At 33.1% G+C, this 22,675-nt stretch overlaps 2 protein-coding genes and 1 long non-coding RNA gene across 3 annotated transcripts; 2 read left to right on the top strand and 1 right to left on the bottom strand.

Moving 5' to 3' along the window:
* Positions 1-840: 840 nt before the first annotated feature.
* LOC100814263 (cyclin-dependent kinase D-3) lies at positions 841-6,016 on the bottom strand. The gene is made up of 7 exons (XM_003534100.5): positions 5,633-6,016; positions 4,861-5,159; positions 4,668-4,776; positions 3,821-3,946; positions 2,476-2,711; positions 2,078-2,392; positions 841-1,467 (listed from the first exon to the last, which is right to left on the bottom strand). The coding sequence occupies exons 1-7, from the start codon at positions 5,735-5,737 to the stop codon at positions 1,422-1,424; spliced, it is 1,236 nt and encodes a 411-aa protein (XP_003534148.1). The 5' UTR covers positions 5,738-6,016; the 3' UTR covers positions 841-1,421.
* A 5,168-nt stretch (positions 6,017-11,184) lies between these two features.
* Positions 11,185-14,018, top strand: LOC112997786 (uncharacterized). The gene is made up of 2 exons (XR_005886382.1): positions 11,185-11,782; positions 12,285-14,018. It is a non-coding gene; the product is annotated as an uncharacterized lncRNA (long non-coding RNA).
* Positions 14,019-19,559: 5,541 nt separating this feature from the next.
* LOC106794624 (putative pentatricopeptide repeat-containing protein At1g12700, mitochondrial) lies at positions 19,560-22,675 on the top strand. Its single transcript, XM_014762238.3, has one exon. The coding sequence runs from the start codon at positions 19,797-19,799 to the stop codon at positions 21,435-21,437; it is 1,641 nt and encodes a 546-aa protein (XP_014617724.1). The 5' UTR covers positions 19,560-19,796; the 3' UTR covers positions 21,438-22,675.

The raw sequence follows: 22,675 nt of genomic DNA, 5'->3' as shown, positions 1-22,675 counted from the left end.
TACGGTTCTGGAGCAGAGATTCTTTGAACCGAATGACGACCGTAACGGATGTCAGTTCAATCTGAAGGAAATTATGCGGAAGCTTTACAGAACTATTATGAGACTATGCGACAGAAAATTGATCCCTATGATCGAAGTTATATACTTTATAACATAGGCCTTATCCACACAAGTAACGGAGAACATACTAAAGCTTTGAAATATTATTTTCGGGCTCTCGAGCGAAACCCATTCTTACCCCAAGCTTTTAATAATATGATTGTGCTCTGTCATTACGTGCGACTATCTCCACTATAGAAAGAAAAAAGAAAAGAACAAGCAAATCCACAAATACTAATATAATATACTTCAAATACTACTTACCATGATTTTAATACTTGAGGAATTACTTGCATTTTTTTTTTACTTTAGGGACTATTTAGGAGAAATAGTAAAACTTTAGAGATGAAATTGAAGTTTTTTTCATTTATTTTTGTATAAAAAAATGTCAATTAGATATCATCTTTGAGCTTCCAAGGTTGTGGTGCTGAGCTTAATGTCAGAGATCAAGTTAAATGACATGCGTGTTTGTGTTTATGTTTATGGAAACAAATTGTTGTCCTTTCCTTACTTTATGAAGCAACTTTTGAAAGAAAAAATTGAAAAGGAATTTGCACACAAACATGCATGACAGCATCTCCATCTAAAATACTAAATCATTTTACCCGAACAGAAACATCAGCAATGTTTTAGAAAGAGAACTATAAAGGACCAAAGGTTATCTCAGAAGCAAATTAGCAAACGGTGGAATTTGAAAATCATTAGATTGTTAAACAAAAATTAAGCCCAAGGTTTTTCACATAAAACCAAGATGGAACAAACTTGGCATGCCAGAAATTGCATGCAATCAGCCAAAATCAACCACAATGTCCACAAATCATTTTGCTCAGTACACAACCTATTTGAAACCCCCAAGAAAATACATATTATACACTTAAAGTGTAAACAATAACTTTTCTTTATGTTCAATAACAAATCAATGTTAAAATCAAGTGTTCCCCAACCACTACTTTTTCAAGTGTCAGATATACAGCGAGGGCTTAAGAAAATGCTCTCACTCTAGGCCTTCCGTGGGGGGATGCAAGTTCTCCTGAATGTGGAGAACAAAAATTCAGAAGAATCAGAACAAAGGGATCCAAAGAGTATGGTTATTATTTCTTTTTAATCTATGATAGTTACGTTCAGCTCTCTGAACTATTCAAGTGAGATGCTAATCTGTTGTCACTACTACTTCTTCCTTTAAACATCTACATAATCATAGGAGCTTCATGCAGAGAGACAAAGATAAGGAATGGCATACAAGCGAAGCTGATTCAGTGTTTTCTCAAATGTATCAGACCCCTCTTACTGATGGAACCATCATAGAACATTCGTTTTGGCTGCTAGAATTCTAGATCTAATTTTCTTTTTAAATGTGATCTGTCAGCACTGCAGAACAAAGAGAAGGAATCGATTAAACAACATTTACAAGTAGAAATTAAGAGAATAAAAATTTGGCACACGCATTATTCAACTCTATAAAAAAAAAAGATGAAATTTAAGCTATATTTCCCTTCCCCTGTAAGGCTTCTCATGAGACTTGACGAATTCCATAGAAAATAAGCATATTAAACACCTAAATTAAACTAATAGCAATTTGGGTCTCCAAAATCCTAGTCACGCTGAATCAATGTGGTTTCGAAGTTAGGTGTAAATTTCCACATAAACAGTTTAGCACTGAAGGTATCTAATACTAATGGCATTGTAGCTTTCGCATTATTCATAACTCCACCATTTAAATTTAGCGCAATTTTACACTTGTAGATCCAATTTTATACCCAGTTCACAAATTAGTCATGATTCCTGAATTTAACAGACAGAAGCACACAGTATAGGGCCTTGATTATCTTCTTTCAACCTCAATAATATTATTCAAAGGTTAATGGTTCAATATGCAAGCCAAAGTGCAATCTTGCTATCTACTTTTCTAAGTTGAAAGAGTCAAAATTACAAACTATTAAGCCACTTTGAAATGATAGGAGGATCAACATGTGTTTACCTGGTAATCATAGGTCTATTTGGAGGTTTTAATCCAAAAAGAGAAAAATCTAGTGACATTGGAGCTGGCTCATTCTTGCCCGTATTATCACCAGCTGCCTGTCTGACACTAACAACACTGTCATCGAACTTATCTCCTTGCAAAGAATTGCCTTCAGACCCATCACGCCCTGGCATTACTCTCCTAGACTTTCTTGGAGGTGACAAGACAGTAGGACCTTCGTTTGAAATTACATCTGAAACCTTAGATTCCTTCTTAGGAGCGGGTCTTGGAAGTTTAACAGGATCTGTGAGCAGAGGTGCAGATGAGAAGTACCTAAAGTGGAAGTGGAGAGCTTAAAATCAGGGGAAAAGAAAGGAAAGAAACTGTTATCTTAAGAGAATGATTAAGACACATACCTGTGCTCTAGTGCTTGCTGTACAGAAATTCTAGCCTTTGGATCATAAGTAAACATCTTTGACAACAAATCTAAAGCATCATCACTTGCCATAGGAAATAAAGAGCGCAAAGGTGGGGCAGGAACATGTTGATATTCAACATAATCAGGAAGGAAAATCATATCAGGCCACTGAGAAGCAGATGGAGTTCCAAATGCTGCGAAAATCTTTCCTAATTGATCAATATCACTTGAACCCTACCAAATGACAAACAAACTCATGAAATTAACAGAAGGAGGACACGCCTAAGTATAGAGAAACAAATGAATAAAATCAATTATATCAATAAAAGACATATACACACTTTGAAATTATAAGTAAAACAGCAACATACAAAAATATCAGAACAGGAATTACATGGAAGCAAAAATTAGCAGTAAAAAATGTCTATAAACACCATAGCCAACAACTTCTGAACTAACCCCAGTTCAGTAAAACAGCTTTGAGGGTTTATTACTCACAGTGCAATTTGAACTAAAAGATAAAGTCAAATAGTTAATCTCATCCCAAAAAAATGTAAATAGTTAAGATGTGCAATAAATGGTCAAATGTTAAGAAAAAATCCATCTACTCCAGAACATCAACCTTTTGTCATTTACCATAAAAATAACCTACTCTTAAATTATAAATGAGAATACACAACTTAGAGAGCAAGGATTTCAATCTTCCCACTCCCTCAATATTTTTTTCTTTTCTGATGTGCATTTCACACACTACCTCTGCAATTAGTCAAAATTTCTCTCTCAACCACTCAAACTACCCTCCTTTTATCTTTATATACTTGATCTTCTTAACAACCCACCCTTTCAATCTATCAATCTACTCTCTTTTATTTCCATGTCTAAATTAAATTTCATTAGTTATTTAATTAAAAAAATATAAATAGATAAAAATAATCATCACAATTTAAATCGTTCATTGTAAATAATATAATTTATATTCAAAGATATTTATTATGAATTTTAATTATATAAAAAAGGTTCAGTTAACAAGCAGGACCCTGAAAGATTTGAGAATTTTAATTAGGTCCACAAATAAATAAATAAAATTATAATTGGGTCATTGATCTTGTAACTTTTTTTAATTGGGTTGCTAAGGTTTTTAAAACAGCTACAAATTGTCATTTTCTAGCTGTTTCACAAACTAACTCCAAGGACCCAATCATAATAATTTTACAAGATCAAGGACCCAATTACAACTTTTTAGTTTAGGGACCTAATGAAAAATTCCCAAGTAGTTTAGGGAACTACTTATTAATTTAACCTATAAAAAATGAACATTAATCGCCATGACAATATTGTTTTACCTGCAGGAAGGGTCGACGAAGAAGAAGTTCAGCAAATATACAAGCTGCAGCCCAAACATCTACCCCAGGACCATACTGCTTGGTGCCAAATAATAGCTCAGGTGCTCTATACCACCGAGCAAACACCTATTCATGTATTGAGTGTCAACTGTGCATATCAATTAAGAGAAAGTGCAAGCTACAAACATGAGGATGAAACATGGCTAAGATTCAACAGTACACAGAAGCTGACATCTAGAGGATATAAATGATATTGAAAGGAAGACACGGGATTCAAAAGAAACACTTTTGTTTAACATAGAAATTCGTCAGTAGGCTGCTACTGATGCAACAAAATAGTACTCCATTCTTCAGTCAATCCAATACATATTATCCTAGAGAAAGTGAGAAACACAATCCTAGAACATATTCAAAATCTAAAACACTTCTACTTCTCATTTCAAATGCCCATGCCCATGTATTGGGATAAAACCAGGCAATAATAATAGAGATTTCATGGTAAACTCAGCTGACTTACACCCTATGTTTTCATATAAATTCAAACTAAAGCATCATACAAAACCAAACCTGAATCACCTGATTATAAAATATCTAGGGTACATCCCTGACCAGTTTTGCAAATTCTAACCATCCAAAATTTTAGAAAAGTTTGCTAATTTTATTACAGAGGAATCAGAAGAAAACAGAATAATTAACAGGAGATTTGAGTTTTTATTTCAATTCAAAGTTTACTCAATGCTGAGATTAACAAAAAGAAACCAGTTCATTTCCAAAGTCCTCTAATTGTAAGTGCCAAGTCCAGCATACCCAAAGGATTCACAAGATATTTATGCATAAAGAAGCAAACCTGATGAGTGAACCTGCGATCCGGGCTTCCAAATACCCGTGCTAAACCAAAATCTGCAAGTTTCAGCTGTCCATTGGATCCTATCAACAAGTTATTTGGCTTCATATCCCTGAAAATACACAATAAAACTTCTGAGCTCAGAACTAAAAGCAAGTAATGTCTTTGTAATGACCAAATAAGCAACATAATCTACCTATGCAACACCCATTTCTTGTGGCAAATAGCAAGGCCCTTTAATGTCATCTGAAGGTAAGATTTTATATCACCAGGTGAAAGAACAATATTCCTGTCCCGTATAACAGCTTCGAGGTCTGTCTCCATGAACTCAAACACAAGATGCAAATTCCCTTTATGTGGAAAGGCATCAATCAACTCAATAATGTTTGGATCTTTGAGCTCTTTAAGTAGTTTAATTTCTCTGAGAGCCGTAAAATTGACCCCTTCTTTCTGCTTGCCAAGCCGGATCTTCTTAATTGCAACCGTCTGCCCTGTCTGTCCATGCAATGAATACATCTTTATAAGGACCACAAGATGATGATGATGATGATGATATTGTACTACTATCGTCAATATTAGAAAGAAAAAACCATGAAAACACGTGCAATCATATCTCCATACATAATTCAATCAAATAGTAAAATTGCAAGTTATAACAACAACAATGCATAGCTTTAGTACTAAACCCGTGTTTAAACAACTTCAAATGCAAATCAAATGACACCATTCCCACAAATTACTGCAAGGCTTTATATGAAGAGTTGTTTTCCTCTTATTCACAGATTTCCTTAATCCCGTCTTCACTATAATAGATTCAAACTTCTCTTCCAAGTTCCAAACTTCATTCGGACCAATTTCTCACAATCCAGAAAACACATTTTTGCACTAAAAAATCCGCATAATTTTGTTCATAACTGTTCTCTTTTTTCATATTTTTCTTTAATCAAGTTAACATTAGATAAGGTTACCTGGGTATCGATGGCTTTGTAAACGACACCGTATGTACCCTCACCAAGGACTTCACGCTTGAGATACCTATCGGCTACTTTCTTGGACAGATCGAGTTCTGCCATTTTCTCCTGGAAATTGGTGGCGAAGATGAAATGAAACTACCAATCACAGATGAAATTCAGCAACAAAATTGGGAATTTACAAGTGGGTCATCTAGAAATGGGTAGGGTTTCAGGTGGGGGAAATCGTAATCTACCAATTGAAGTTAAAATTCAGCTGAATAATTGGGAATTTACAAGTGGGTCGCTCTCGGAAGCGGGCATGTTCTATAATAAAGGGTTACCTTTTCTTTAGTCTCCACTTTTTTTTTTCTTTGCTCTCCACTTTCTTTTTTACACATTTATCCTCAAATATAATGAGAATTATATATATTATTTCATATGAGCGAACCCTAAATTTGTAACTTTCAATTTGTTGAAATGATACTGAATAATTTACATACTCCTTATCTTCTCATGTTTAGTACGTGCATACTCTCCTATCTTTTGATTCTCATTAGTATGATTACATTTAAAATTATTTTGATTTTTATTATTTCATCTTTTCTAACTCTCATAAAATTCAACTATTACCTCTGTCTCACTTATGTGAAATTTCATTCCAACCGCTATTTTATTTTATCTTTCTCTAATCATAAATTTCTCGCTTTTTTTTTTCAAACTTGAACAGTAAGTGATGGTCTTATTTTTGCTTTTAACCTTTTGTCTTTTTCTTTCTGAATTTTTTCAAATTCAATTCATTCTCATTTCGTGAATTTTTTTCATATTCAGTTCATATTTTGGGAGGATAGAATGTTTTAGTGTAATAACTAATTCTCTTTTGCTTCACTTTCTTTGGAATTCTCTTTATTGTGTAATAAAATTGTTTAATATTGAGTGAATTCGTCCAAAGATATTTTGAAGGTTTTCAAAAGAAACAAGGTATATGCATTGTACAATGCTTATTTGTCCTTGATCTTTCATTTTTCTTTTCCAGACAAATGAAAAGTGGAAGAACTAACTGTTAGCCCCTATATTTCAATTTTATGTTGACAAAAACTACCATTGTTGAGATGATATATTGTAGGTTAGACTTTAGAATGGAAAACCTTAAACGAATCTAATCAAATTAAAGAAAATGAAAAACCACAAAATACTGGAATATGTCTCAAAATTCAAAATAGAATCTTCCTTTTCCTTTCCTTTGTCAACTCTAATCAGACCTTGTCTCTTTGTTATCCTAATTTAGTTATGTTTGATTCTTCTATTTTGTCAAATGCGCATAACACTAATCGAATTTCGAACTGAAAGTGAAATTTGATGATCTTATTCTTTCTCGATTTGTCGATGAAAATGCATTGAAATTTTAATTGATTGATTATAATTAATTTCAGTGGCACACATGAAGAGTCAGTCATCGACTATGGGAGATACAACTGCAGCATATAAAATATGGGGTAGATGAAGTCATGAAGTTGGAAAATCCATTGAGAGGTACGTGCAACTCTTTTTCCTATCCTTTTAAAAAATGATTTTTTTATTCATTGTGATTTAAACTAAGGTGTGTATTTATGAGAGCATCATAATCGGTGCAACAGAAAGAAAATAAGAGTTGAATGTCTCCCAGAGAGCCCTTCACTAGAGGCAGAGAACATGTTGTAGAAGCAAAGCTTCCAAGATTATTTTGATGATGCCAAAGATTATTAAAGATCCATTCAAACAAGATTAAAGAATCAAGAAAAGATTCAAGAAATCACGAAGATTTAAGAACAGACTCAAGATATGCAAGAACATCAAGATAAGTATAAAAAGAATTTTTCAAAGAAAATATTGAATAGCACAATTTGTCCAGAAAAAATTTCAAAGAAAAATCTTTTACGAGTTTTTACTCTCCGGTAATCGATTACCATAAGGCAGTAATCGATTACCAGAAGCCCAAAACAGTTTTATAACTGTTTTACAAAGTAGTAATTGATTACCATGGGCATGTAATCCATTACCAATGTTTTTAAATGTTGAATTTCAAATTTCAAGAGTCACAACTTGTGATAAAACATTTTCAAACTTGTGTAATCGATTACATAACATTTGTAATCGATTATCAGTGTTTCTAAACGTTGGTTTTCAAATCTAAACATGAAGAGTCACAACTGTTGATGTGTAATCGATTACACTATAATGGTAATCGATTACCAGTGATTGGTTTTGAAAAATAAATTGTCAAGAGTCATAATTTTTAAAGTGACTGGTTTTTGAAGAATTTGCCAAGAGTCACAACTTTTAAAGTGACTAGTTTTAAAGAGAGTCACAACTTTTAAAGTGACTAGTTTTGAAGAAATTGTCAATAATCACAACTTTTAACATGGTTTCTTCAAGAGCCATCAAGTGGCTATAAATATGTGACCATGACACGAATTTCCAAACTGATTTAATACTTAATCATTCTCAACATCTTTTTAAGAGTTTTTGTTCAAACACTTGCTTTGTCAAGAAAAGTTCATTGGGCAAAAACTTGTGCTATTCTATTTTCTTCCTCTCCTCCATTCTTACGAAGAGCTTTTCAAGAGACCTACTCTTGGTGACTGTTTTCAAGAGAAAGTCTTCTTGGTTGAACACTAAACACAAGGGACCAACGTTCCTTGGGTTCATTGCAAGAAGCAGAATTTGCTTCTTGGTTGATCACTGGACACAAAAGACCAATGTCTTTTGAGTTCATTGCAAGAAGTGGGTATAACTTCTTGGTTGTTATCACTGGACACAAGGAACCAACGTTCCTTGGGGTTCATTGCAAGAAGTGGGAATAACTTCTTGGTTGTAATCACTGAACACAAAGGAGGGGATTCCTTTATGGTTCATTGCTTGTAAAGGATTTTACAAGGATAGTGGAAATCTCAAGCGGCTTGGGGACTGGACGTAGGCACAGGTTGTGGCCGAACCAGTATAAATCCGATTTTGCATTCTTTCTTTCCTTAATCTCTTTTACTTTCTATTGTATTTATATTTCTTTAAGTTTACTTCTCTTTATTTGTTATTCGAGTAACTTACAATTAAAGAAATAATTGAATCTAAGGAATATCTAAGGGAAATTTTCAATTAGGAATAGTCAACGAAATTTTAATTCAATCCCCCCTTCTTAAAATTTCTGAGATCACTTGTCCAACAAGTGGTATCAGAGCAGGTTTCTTGTAGAAAGTTTAGAAACTTCAAGAAATATGGCCTCAGCAAATTTCTTATTCCCAGAAGGAAATTCCATCAATAGGCCTCCTATATTTAATGGAAAGGGTTACCACTATTGGAAAATCCGTATGCAAATCTTCATTGAAGTAATAGATTTAAACATTTGGGAAGCCATAGAAATAGGACCTTATGTACCCACCATAGTAGATGGAAGCACAACAACAGAAAAACCTAGAGATCAATGGTCTGAAGAAGATAGAATAAGAGTTCAATATAATCTTAAAGCCAAAAACATCATTACTTATGCCCTAGGAATATATGAATATTTTAGAGTCTCAAAGTGTACAAATGCCAAGGAAATGTGGGACAAACTTCAACTCACACATGAGGGCACAACTGATGTTAAGAAATCTAGGATTAATACTCTAACCCATGAATATGAACTTTTTAGGATGAAAACAAATGAAAACATACAAGATATGCATAAAAGATTCACTCATATAGTTAATCATCTTGCATCACTAAGAAAAACATTTTCGAATGAGGATTTAATAAATAAAGTACTAAGATGCCTAAATAGAGAATGACAGCCAAAGGTAACTGCCATTACTGAATCTAAAGATCTATCTAGTATGTATCTTGCCACATTATTTGGAAAGTTTCAGGAACATGAGATGGAATTGCAAAGACTTAATCAAAATGAAGAAAGTGACAAAAGAAAAAAGGGAATAACACTTAAAGCCTCATCATCCTTCTAAGAAGATATTGACAACGAGGACTCGGATGATGAAGAAGATTTCTCTCTATTTGTGAAAAGATTTCACAAATTCATCAAAACAAGAGAAAATCAAAGACGTCAAAATTTCAATCAAAATAAGGGATCATAAGAGACTTCTCCAACTCTAAGTGTGGAAGCAAAGTTTTCCAAGTTTATTTTGATGATGTCAAAGACTTAAGTCAAGAATCAAGTGTCAAGCAAGTATCAAGAATCAAAGAGTCGTTCAATCAAGATTCAAGATTAAAGTGAAGATTCAAGAGAAGACTCAAGATATACAAGAACGTCAAGAAAAGCATCAAGATAAGTATAAAAAGATTTTTTTCAAAAGAAAAGATTGAATAGCACAACTTGTCCAAAAGAATTTTTCAAAGAAAAAAATCTTTTATCAAGAGTTTTACTCTCTGGTAATCGATTACTAGAAGACAGTAATCGATTATCAGTAGCCAACATTCTTTTCAAACTGATTTACAAAACAGTAATCAATTACCATGAGCATATAATCGATTACCAATTATTTTAAACATTGGATTTTAAATTTCAAGAGTCACAAGCTGTGATAAAACATTTTCAAACTTGTGTGATCGACTACACGACATTTGTAATTGATTACAGTGTTTCTAAACGTTTTTTATTTTTAAATTTAAACATGAAGTGTCACATCTGTTGATGTGTAATCGATTACACTATAATGGTAATTAATTACCAGTGACTGATTTTGAAAATTAAATCACCAAAATTTCTATGGCTTCCTAACATCAGTCTCTGGCACCCTAGTGCTCTATGGGTCTTTTCTCGCCTTACATTTTTCATGCTCAGATGACATTGATCAACCTCTTCCTTTGATGATTCCTTAGGAACCCCAACGAGGCGTCCATTCTCTAGTTACTTTTGGGGTAACTTGATCCCTCATTAATGCATTGCATTCTCAATAATCACATTTAATGAATATTATATTTTTTTGTGAGAATAAATAATTTATATTAAATCTTGGAAAATGAGAGAATCAATATCTGAAGGATTAACATAAAAAATTTGTGGACTAACATAAGATTTAGATGCTCTAATCAACATATAAGAATTTCATTGACTTCCGTACTTACAAACTGTTGGCTTCCGTACTTACAAAGTGTATCCAACAACTTTTCAAGAAAATAAACTTGTAGTACATTTTCTCTTAGAATATGATAAATTTTAATATTTTGAAATTTAAAATAATCTTATTGAAATGCGTATAAAACATCATGCATATTATAGAGCTATTGCCTTGACTTCTTGAGGAGAGGAACCAAGAAGATGTCCTTGCAACCACAAAATGTCCAAAAAAATTATAATCAAATTGAATCATTTAAAAATAATTTGAAAACTAAATTAATTTATTTTTTAAAATTTGAATAATAAATTGATCCTTTTAAAAATTTAAAGATTTAATTTATTTATTTTTAAGAATTTAACAATCAAATTAAATCTTTTAAAATATAAAAATCAAATTAAATCTTTTGAAATAATTGAACGACTAATTTATAATTAAACTTTCTTTTTTGGTTGGTAGACTTCAATTTCACATTAACCAGGCAAACAGTGTCATACTGTAATGTGAATACACAGCAACGATGTCGTTGCCAAAGGTTAAGTTCTGTCTCTCTTTTCACTCCCAATTTCCCCTTTTTTCTATCAAACCCCTCATTCCCAACTCTCCATTCTCACTTTCACTCTCACTCTCAGCCTCTATCCTTTGAAAATGTTGATGATGCTGTTTCCCAATTCAATCGCATGCTGTGTCTGATTCATACCACACCCATCGTCGAATCTAACAAGATTTTAGATTCCTTTGCGAAGATGATGCAGTACCCCACTGCCGTTTCCCTTTCTCACCGATTGGAACTCAAGGGAATTGTTCCAAGCCTTGTTACTTTGAACATTCTCATTAATTGTTTCTGTCGTATGGGTCAAATCACGTTCGGCTTCTCTGTACTGCGGCCTAAGATTCTCAAGAGGAGTTACGAGCCAGACACCATAACCTTGAACACACTCATCAAAGGTTTCTGTCTTAAGGGACGCGTCAAGAAAGCACTGACAAGGATTTTAGTTATGGTATTTTGATCAATGGGATATGCAAGACAGGAGACACAAGAGCTCTCGTCCAGTTGCTGGGAAAGATTGATGACTCTAATGCGGTAATGTACAGCAGAATTATTGACTGTTTATGTAAACATAAACTTGTATGGTTTATTTCCTGAAATGGCTGTCAAAGGGATTTCTGTTAATGTTGTCACTTGTAATACTTTATTGTGTGGCTTCATTGTTGGTAAGCTGAAAGAAGTAACTAATTTCTTAAATGAAATGGTATTGAAAACCATCAACCCAAGTGTTTATACCTATAATATACTGGTTGATGCATTATGTAAAAAAGGAAAGTTGAAAGAAGCCAAAAGTATGATAACTGTGATGATGAAATCTTTTGTGAACCTGATATCAGAAAAACATGGTTCCTAACATGGTGACATGCAACTCTCTTATAGATTGTTTGTGCAAGTTAGGGAGAATCTCTTATGTTTGGGATCTTATTCATGAGATGCATGATAGTGGTAAACCCGCAAATGTAATCAACTACAATTCCTTAATAGATGGTTTATGCAAAAACAGTCAGCTTAACAAGGCAATTGCATTGTTCAACAGGGAATTCGACTAGATGTGTACACATTAAATATACTTCTTGATGGATTATGCAAAGGCAAAAGACTTAAGATTGCACAAGGGGTTTTTCAAGATCTTTTGGTTAAAGGCTATTGTATAAATGTCTACACGTATACTATTATGATTAATGGGCTTTGTAAACAGGGCTTGCTTGATGAAGCATTGGCCATGCTGTCAAAAATGGAAGGCAACGGTTGCATCCCTAATGCTTTTACTTTTGAAATACTCATTTGTGCTCTCTTTGAAAAAGATGGAAATGATAAGGCAGAGAAACTTCTTCGTGAAATGATTGCTAGAGGCTTGTTGTAAGACTAAATTAGGTGAGTTGCTTTCTAGTTTGACATTAAGTTATTTCTTACGACTGTATTGTCCATCTGTTTCATCTGCTTTTTATGAGTTTTAAGTTGTTCATTTTTGTGTTTCACAACACAGACCATGCTGAAACTAGCATACTTATTTTGAACTCTTTATCATTTGTAGTTGATTCCATTTACCTCAAGTATTATGGTCTGTGTTTTCTGAAACTAACATAATTGTTTGTGTTTGCTGATATTTTTCTGGAGGTCATTATTGAGGCATAACTAATTGAGTCTTTTTCAAAGACTGGTTTATTTTGGTGGTGGTTTTTAAGGAATGGGTGTTCTAATGAAGAAAAGAGATATAAGGAATGAGATTCTTTAGAAGGCTCTGATTTTATTTTACAGTTTAATATTTGTGGTACTGGTTAGCTTTATAGAGTTGTAGAGCTGATCAGTTTTTGTATATTAAGCCGTCTTTATTTTGGAAAGAAGCAGATGATGATTCTTATATTGTGTTAGATTGACTGACATGATTAATTGCTTTAGCATTATTTTTAAATCAGAAAGAACCAATTTAACCTCCTATTGATAGTATCACCTTTTTCACTAAACTCTATTCCAAGTTGTTCTCAAGTCTTTTTTGGGGTTCACTTGTTGCTCATAGCTTGTGGTGGCACTTTTTTGCAGATTCAGATGATAAATTTTTTCCTAGTAAAATCATGACCATGTAGTGGCACTTTTTAAATGGAGTTACAGTATTAAGTTGTTTGTGGAATAGGTGGAAGTGTGGGAAATTGCTCCTTTTGCCAATCTAATACATTTCCATGGCCACCTCACGTTTTGTTTCCCAATCTCTCTCATTGTCACTCAGGCTCACACAATTTTTGAGTCTTGAATCATGCGTGACTTTGAGTTGGTGGAGAATGCTGTTGTCTCTATCCCACTTCTCTATAAAGCTTTGCTCATCATCTGCTTCATGATTATCAAGCACTGATAACTCCGAGGAGTTTACTTCATTGAGGCTGAAGCACTGATAATCTTTGAACAGTGATCACCATAGAGAATGAGCTAATACCCCTCACCCACACCCTTGTTTGAGCATGAATCAGATTTGGATGTTGATTTTTTTTTCCTTTTGGTCTGCTGGGTCTGTCATGCTTTAATTTGATCCTCTGTTTGCTGAATTAGATACTGATATTCATTCAACACAGTTGGGATACTTTATTCCTTTTTATACTAGCATTTTTGTTGATTTATGTTTTGCATGTGAATCTCATGCCAGTTTAATTGAGATGTGAAAAGCTGCTCATGGTTTTTATTTCTTCACTCTAAACCAATGGAAAGTTGATATCAGCTTTTAATGGTGAACCACTAGACATGTGAGTTATAATAGATTCATGGATTTATGCTCAGATAATCTTCAGCATCCTTTTATTTATACATTAAATTATTTTGAATTTTGAAGACAACCAGCCAATCTTTATCTCTTTTTTATTGTTACACATGAAAAGAAGATGGACTCTTATAGTTGACTTTATTTGCCTAAAACCAGAGAAAGTAAACGTTATTTTTTTTTTCTTGATTGTTTCTTGTTGTCTTTTTTATTTATTTAAAAAAGCATAAGCTCAAGAAAATGCTGCCATATATGATACAAACATGGCAGTTTTCAGATGTTAACTGAGCACGAAGTAGATGAATATATGGTAAATAGGTAAAACAGCTTTGTGAAGGATGGAAATAGACCCATTTTTTCTAATAAATTCTTCATACATAGATTGCCAGGACCTCTATTCACGTGTCCAAATGAAGGCAGTTAAATAATTTGACAACTTCAATTTCTCCTGGGTTATCTGCATCAGGTAATCAAAATAACTCAAAAAAAGAAGTCTAATCATTTCGAAATCATATATTAGTAACCATGCAATTTTAATGGACTCTGGACATAACCCAACTTTTCCAAAGTCTGAAATTTTAGTTCCTTTTCATTTGTCTGCTGATACTTTCATAACATGTGTTATGGTAGAAAGTCATCTAAATTGCGGCCACCCTTGGCTTGCCTTAACAGCAGCAGCCACTTCGGAGCTCCTTCATTGTGATGGGTGTGAGAAGGTGTGTTTAATCTCACATTGACCAGAGATAAGATCTAAGTAGTGCTTATAAACAATAGACAATTCTCATCTTACAAACTAGTTTTTTAGGGTTGATTCATACCCTAAACCCAAATTCTAATTATAATATGTTGAGAGTGGTAGAATATCGTTGCTTGGAATCATCAATGCACCTTTCCTTGACGAGTTCTACTTTGTTGTTGCTTATCAACCTTGCTTGATGTTCGAATTGATGCAATGCATACAAATCCTTCCAACCAGGGCAACTTCATTAGCAGGCATCATATTTAAAAAGTTATACTAGGAGGTATAATAGCAGGTGTATTTGGAGGGTTGTAGGTTGGAAAGGAGTGGGAGAAGTCAGAAGGTATAAATAGGAGGGAAAATTAATGAGTTAGATTGGATTTGGAGTGTTGTAGGTTGGAAAGGAGAGCTAGGACTCCTGGAGTTGTGAGTTGCTTTTATTCCATCTTCCCACTTGATTCTGCAATCTTATTGATTCAGATTCAGACCATGCACGACGTTGAGTTGGTGGAGAATGCTGTTGTCTCTGTCCCACTTCTCTACAAATCTTTGCCCATCATCTGCTTCAAGACCAATTGATGATCTTTTCATGTCAGCATTTATTGTTGATTTATGTTATGCTTGAAAATTAATGAGTTAGACATGAAAAGTTGCTCAGGCTTTTTATTTCTACACTCTAAAGTGTATACCAAAAAATGGAAAGTTAATATCAGCATCTAATGGTGGACCACAAGACATGTAGGACATGTAGGTATAGCTTTTTAGTGTTTTTCACAAGCTCCTTGTGCGTTTCAGTAAATATCATGAGTCTTCTTATCGTCATCACTTTATCACTGAACTAAGACCATGTCTTATCAGATATGATAAGAATTGTGACTAACTAAGTATATTTTTGTAGACTGGAATTAAATTTTATGAAACAAGTTGATGAGATTGAGAGCCAATGAAGCCGGGTAAAATCATCTACACTACCAAATATTATTTGAAAGGATTTTGCTGTTGGTATTCTATTTATTATAGAACTAGTAAGTAACCCGTGCATACACATTGGTTACGCGAGTCGTTATGCATTTTTTATGTATATAATTATTTGCTTAAAATAAATAATTAAATATGAGATAGCGCTAAATATTTTGATCAAAATCAAACAATAAAAACATATCTCATATTTAAAAAAATTTAAAAATTAACATGAAACAAAAATTCCAAAATAATGCTTATATGTCTAATTAATAATTTTTATCAAAAAATATATCATTTTATAAGTTAATTAAAAAAAATAAGTGCAGTATATTTTTAAATAAAATTTTAGATTTTATTCAAATTGATTTTTTTATAAAGTGTATCATTAATGAGAGACAATGATACTTGAATTGAATCAAGTATGATAATTATTGACAACAAAACTTCTAAATATTTAACACAATTATATTCTAAGGACTCATAATTTAAAATCACTTGCATAATAATCCTATGTCATTTCAATTTATTCATGCACTCAATGATTAAAATTTAATACATAACAAATTAATTTTGAAGCTTTCTTTTAAATATTTAATCTCGTTCTATTGTTGTGTTAATATTTACTATTGAGTAAATAAATTAATTAATGAAATCTATTTTATTTAATTAGATATTTAAAATTTAAATCCTTAAAATTATAATTCTATTAAAAACTTGGAATACAAATTTATCCCATAGTATAATCTTATAAGTATTTTAATTTAAAATCATTATATTCATAGTGTTTAAATATCAGTGATCTTAAAAAAGGAATTATATATATACTAAATATTTAATTCCAGAAATAAAATAAAAAATTAATAAAAACTTATTAATCAAATTATATGTTATTTTGACAAAGTAATGATATATCAATATTTCAATTTTATAGGATAATTTTATATATTTCATTTTAACATATTATTGGATAACATCGAAAGAAGAAGAGAAAAAAGTAAAATTGTGTCTCAAATACAAAAATGCACCCTAGGGCATGTAAAAAATTATACAACGATCTAAAATCGCAAATCTCCCATAACAACACCTTACTGCTAAAACACACATCATCGTATCACTCTAAAAAGGTCTCATCATGCACGTAAAAGACTCCCAACTAAGGGTGAGAATAGGCCAGACTGGCCTACAGGGGCCTACGACCTGACCTACATAAAGCCTGGCCTGAACTGGCCTATTTAATTAAAAGGTTAGGCTCAGACTTTTTTAAAAGCCTATTAAATTAAATAGATCAAGCTTAGACTTATTAAAAAGCCTTACAAGTCTGATAGGCCGGCCTATATATATATATATATATATATATATATATATATATATAACACAATTAATTTATTTTTGAAACTATCAGACTTTGATCATACATTATTGCTCCATAACTTTTATTCCTATAATCAAGTAAGACTTTAATTATAATTTAGGTGTGAGTCATGGACCACTTTATATTCCTCATTATTTTTATTGGTTTTTCTTTTCCTTTAACTTTCCTATTAAGTTCCTACTCCAGAGCAAAGGAATATTAAATATTTAATGTGAAGAAGACTTTTAAAAAGACTATCAGGTCATGCTAAGCTTTTAAAAAGACCAGGCCGAACCAAAATAAAAGTCTTTGATAGGCTATAGGTCAAGATCAAGCCTAAAAAATTCATTTTAGACTCAGACTCTTCAAAGCCTGGCTTGGCCTGGCCTATTCCCACCCCTATTCCCAACATATAGTCACAAATCTTATGCATCAAAACTTTTAACCACACCTCCTTTAAATAATATTCTATATTAGGACCACTGAGATACCAACTTCAGATTATTAATTTTGAATCTTTCTTCAAGTAAAATAATACTCCTACGTACTTTTTCACGATGGGAAGTATGCTAAAAGAACAAAATGCTAACTTTATCTTGCAATAGCTTCCAAATAGGATGCATGCAGATGCTATAGGCATCCCCTTCTTGCGCTATAGCTAGTTTGTTTTCTTTTAATTTCTTCTGAATCAAAAAAATATACGATTAACTTGCCGGATTTATTAGACTTCTGGAAAAGTAAAAGATACATCATCCAGAATGATTTGGTCCAAACAATGGGGGACCTCCTCAATCCAACAATAATCAATAACAGAGAATGCAACTGATGCAAGCTCATGAGTTGCTTTATTACCATCCCTTTTAACAAAACCCAGTTGAGCTTATGCTTCTTGAGGAAGCTGCTAGGACATTTCCTTCATGGTCTCGATCAATGAAACCCATACATGTGCCCTGGTTGTTTCTTATAGCAGCATTTAATTTGACTTTGAAAGTGCCCTCAGGTGGGGGTTTCCACCCAACAGGTACCCGTTGACTATGAGCGTTTGGTACATCCCTCATCAAACAAAGGGGTAAATTCTGGTTTGCCTTGGCAAGAATCTGTCGAAAGTCCAATCTCCTATTCTGTAAAACATATTGGTTCCTTCCATACCATATGTTCCTTGCCACTGTGAAGACCATTGCTCTACTATCTTCTTCCATCTCGCTCATTATGTCTTCCAGCCAACTTCTAAAATTAGTTTGATTCAGCCTATTGGATTTGATACTTAGATTAGAGGCAAAGTGGGCATAAAGGGTCAATCATAAAATTGTTACCGCATCACAAACAATTTCGCATATCCATTTTAGAATGTGTGTGCCTTAAAATAGTCATTTTTTAGTGATGACATAAACAAATAGGCCTAAATTCAGTTGCGCTTTCTGGATTTTTAGTCTTTGGGATCAAAACAATATAGGTGTTTTTGATACCGGTGAGAATATCTAGAACAAGCTCTATGACATCATCACCTATTACCTCCAAAAACTGGGGCTTTTGTTGGGTGCATCTGGATAATGTCCTCTTTCACTTCCTCGTGTTTGAATGAAGTATTTGACACCTTCAACATATTATTATCAATTATATTCGCCACCCCTCCACCACCTTTGCTCCCAAAAGATTTCTTCCTTCAATAGTAATTCATCCAACTCTTTCTCTATCGAAATGGACTCGTCAATACACACTCAGATTGAGTCCTTTCTTTTATCTTCCTAGAAATATTGTCAAAACATGGGGGGCCCTATTTTTACCTTCTTGAGAGGAAATGATATTATAGTCCCCTATGCATAGCCACAAGGTATCACTTACTATCTTTAAAGATTGTAAGATGTCCATGATATGCATTTTCTTACTTTTTAATCAGGAAAATTGTATATGACCGAGAGTTAAAATTTCTTATTTTGAGTCATTTAGAAAAAAAGATGCAATATGCACCTCTAAATTGTCTCTCCACATCAAGTATCGTCCCCCGCACTCCTTAAAGACTATAATTCACCTCCTTTCTTCTAGGTTTCCATAGAATGCTCCAAAACTAATTTTTGGATGATAACTAAATCTTTCATTTTAAAATCTCCTAACATTGATAAATATAAAAAATGACTACAAAGTTTATTCACAAAAAAATCAAAAAATAAAATAAAGGCAAGCAAAAAAATTTTACTTTCTATATATTTTTTTACAAATTGCCCATAATTTACTCCTAACTCCCTTGAATTTTGTCATTACTTTGCAAACCTTTGTTTATTTTAGAAATCTATAAAAATTTCTCCAAACACAGGAGGTCACAGTAAAATTTACAAAAAATAAAGAATAATAAAAAAATAAAAATATTTTAAATTAATTACTTTTAAACTTAAAATACTTACAATGTGAAGTGGTGTTTTATGGAAAAAAAATTAAAAGAAAAATATTAATAATTTTTAATAGTTTAAATTAAAAATATTAATATTAAATCATGTTAATGGAAAATTAAAAAAATATAAAAGATGAAAATTAAATATTTCAAACTTAATAATTCAAAATAAAACAAATGTGAAACTTTAATTTTTATAATAAAGAAAGTAGATTTAAAAGACTATGAGAGTTGCACTAATGTAGTAAATTACGATGCAATTCTAATCAAGAGTCCTAAGTAACAAGCCTCCCATTCCATAAGTTCTGGCATCTGAAATCGGAGCTTTGATTTCTCCCCAACAAACACAATCCATTCTCAAAAATGTCATTCTCACGAAGGTTAAGGTTTACTAACTCTCTTTCCATTCCCAATTTTTCCTCTTTTCATCAAAACTCCTCACATTCTCACTTTCACTCTCAGCCCCCATCCATTCAAAATGTTGACGATGCCGTTTCCCAATTCAATCGCATGCTGTGTATGCGTCATACCCCACCCATCATCCAATTTAACAAGATTTTAGATTCTTTTGCGAAGACAAAGCACTATTCCACTGCTGTTTCCCTTTCTCATCGATTGGAACTCAAGGGAATTCAGCCTGACCTTTCTACTTTGAACATTCTCATTAATTGTTTCTGTCACATGGGTCAAATTACTTTCGGTTTGTCTGTATTGGCCAAGATTCTCAAGAGGTGTTACCAGCCGGACACCATAACCTTGAATACACTCATCAAAGGTCTCTGTCTTAAGGGACAAGTCAAGAAAGCACTGCACTTTCACGACAAGCTATTAGCACAAGGATTTCAACTCGACCAAGTTAGTTACGGGACTTTGATCTATGGAGTATGTAAGATAGGAGACACAACAGCTGCCATCAAGTTGCTGCGAAAGATTGATGGACGACTGACTAAACCTAACGTGGTAATGTACAGCACAATTATTGACGCCCTGTGCAAATATCAACGTGTAAGTGAGGCTTACGGTTTATTTTCTGAAATGGCTGTCAAGGGAATTTTTGCTGATGTTGTTACTTATAGTACTCTAATATATGGCTTCTGCATAGTGGGGAAGTTGAAAGAAGCAATTGGTTTGTTAAATGAGATGGTATTGAAAACTATCAACCCAGATGTTTATACCTATAATATACTGGTTGATGCATTATGTAAAGAAGGAAAGGTGAAAGAAACAAAAAGTGTGTTAGCTGTGATGCTCAAAGCATGTGTGAAATCTAATGTTATCACTTATAGTACTTTAATGGATGGGTATGTCTTAGTTTATGAAGTGAAGAAGGCACAACATGTATTCAATGCCATGTCCCTAATGGGAGTGACTCCTGACGTTCACACTTACACGATCCTCATTAACGGATTTTGTAAGAGTAAAATGGTGGGCAAGGCATTAAATCTCTTTAAAGAAATGCATCAGAAAAATATGGTTCCTGACACGGTCACTTACAATTCTCTTATTGATGGTTTATGCAAATCAGGGAGAATCTCTTATGTTTGGGATCTTATTGATGAGATGCATGATAGAGCTATACCCGCAAATGTAATCACCTACAATTCCTTAATAGATGGTTTATGCAAAAATGGTCATCTTGACAAGGCAATTGCATTATTCATCAAAATAAAAGATAAGGGAATTCGACTGAATATGTTCACATTCAATATACTTTTTGATGGACTATGTAAAGGTGGAAGACTTAAGGATGCACAAGAGGTTCTTCAAGAACTTTTGGATAAAGGCTATCATGTAGATATCTACACATATAATGTTATGATCAATGGGCTTTGTAAACAGGACCTGCTTGATGAAGCATTGGCCATGCTGTCAAAAATGGAAGACAATGGATGCAAGGCTAATGCAGTAACTTTTGAAATTATCATCAGTGCTCTCTTTGAAAAAGATGAGAATGATAAGGCAGAAAAACTTCTTCATGAAATGATTGCTAGAGGCTTGTTGTAAGACTAAACTACGCGAGAACTTTCTAGTTACACGTGAAAAAGAAGATGAACAATGCAATGGGCTCAATATCACTTTACTTTTGATTAAAGGTGATATGTACTTAGCTTCATTTTTTATGTATAAATATAACAATAGTCAAATGATTATTGTCTTGATTTAACCATCCTTTTCCTTCTCAATGTATTGTGGATGCTTGCTTTAATGATTTACTGAGTCACTCCTCATTGTTAGTGTTTAAGTAGTCAAACTAATCTGAAACTGACATGATTGTTTGAAATGCTTTATCTCTTATAGTTGACTTTGTTTACCTAAAAGCATAGAAAGAAAAAACATAAGCATAAGACAATGCTGTCATGTATGATACAAACATGACAGTCTTCAGATGTTAAATTTGCACAAAGGAGGCGAACATATGGTGAATAGGAAAAACAGTTTGGTGAAGGATGGAAGTAGACCCATTGTTTCTAATGCTTTCTTCATACATGGATTGCCTAGGCCTCTATTCACATGTCCAAATGAAGGCATTTTAATTTCTCCTGGATTATATCCGCACTTGGTAATCACAACAACTCAAAGAAAAGAAGGCTGGTCAATTCAAAATCATATATTAGTAACCATGCAATTTTAATGGACTTTGGGCATAAGCCAATTTGCTAAAGTCTGAATTTTTTGTTCCTTTGCGTTTGTGTGCTAATACTTTCATAGCATATGTGTTATGTTAGAAAGTCATCTTAATTGCTGCCTCTTTGGAGTACCTACACTGTGATGGGTGTGAGAGGGGGGGTGGGGGGAGTGCTTATAAAGTTTAGGCAATTCTCACCTTATAAACTGTTTTTCTAGGGTTGAGTTTGACCCTAAGCCCAAATTCTTATTCTAATATGTTACATACAAGATTGTTTGTGTCAGTTTTATTGCTATATGCTAAGTATCAATAACTTTATATGTTAGCAATATTTAATACAGCCGCAGGTGCTTTTGAATTCCATTCTCTATCTCTTGGGTTTATCTCTAGCTATCTACATTGTTGAGAGTGGTACAACATCATTGCTTAGAATCCTCAATGCACCTTTCCATCACGAGCTCTACTTCGCTGTTGCTAATCAACCTTGCTTGATGTTCTAATTGATGCAATGTATACAAAACATTCCAATTAGAGCCACTTCATTTGCAGACATCAAATTAAAAAAGTTATGCTAGAAGGAAAAATAGCAAGCACAAGGTTGGTTTCTGTATTCTCA

The sequence above is a fragment of the Glycine max genome, chromosome 9 (genome assembly GCF_000004515.6).
Source record: "Glycine max cultivar Williams 82 chromosome 9, Glycine_max_v4.0, whole genome shotgun sequence".
NCBI lineage: Eukaryota > Viridiplantae > Streptophyta > Magnoliopsida > Fabales > Fabaceae > Glycine > Glycine max.
Note: the sequence above shows the minus strand (reverse complement) of the source record. Positions and strands in the feature narration are given on the sequence as shown.

Bases quoted from the DNA above. Each gene is read 5' to 3' on its own strand.
- LOC100814263 (XM_003534100.5), bottom strand. From the start codon at position 5,737: ATGGCAGAACTCGATCTGTCCAAGAAAGTAGCCGATAGGTATCTCAAG. The intron at 4,777-4,860 runs GTAGATTATGTT...GTGTATTTTCAG, and splicing joins AAGAAATGGGTGTTGCATAG to GGATATGAAGCCAAATAACT. The intron at 2,712-3,820 runs GTAAAACAATAT...GTCATTTGGTAG, and splicing joins TTCGTCGACCCTTCCTGCAG to GGTTCAAGTGATATTGATCA.
- LOC106794624 (XM_014762238.3), top strand. From the start codon at position 19,797: ATGTCATTCTCACGAAGGTTAAGGTTTACTAACTCTCTTTCCATTCCC.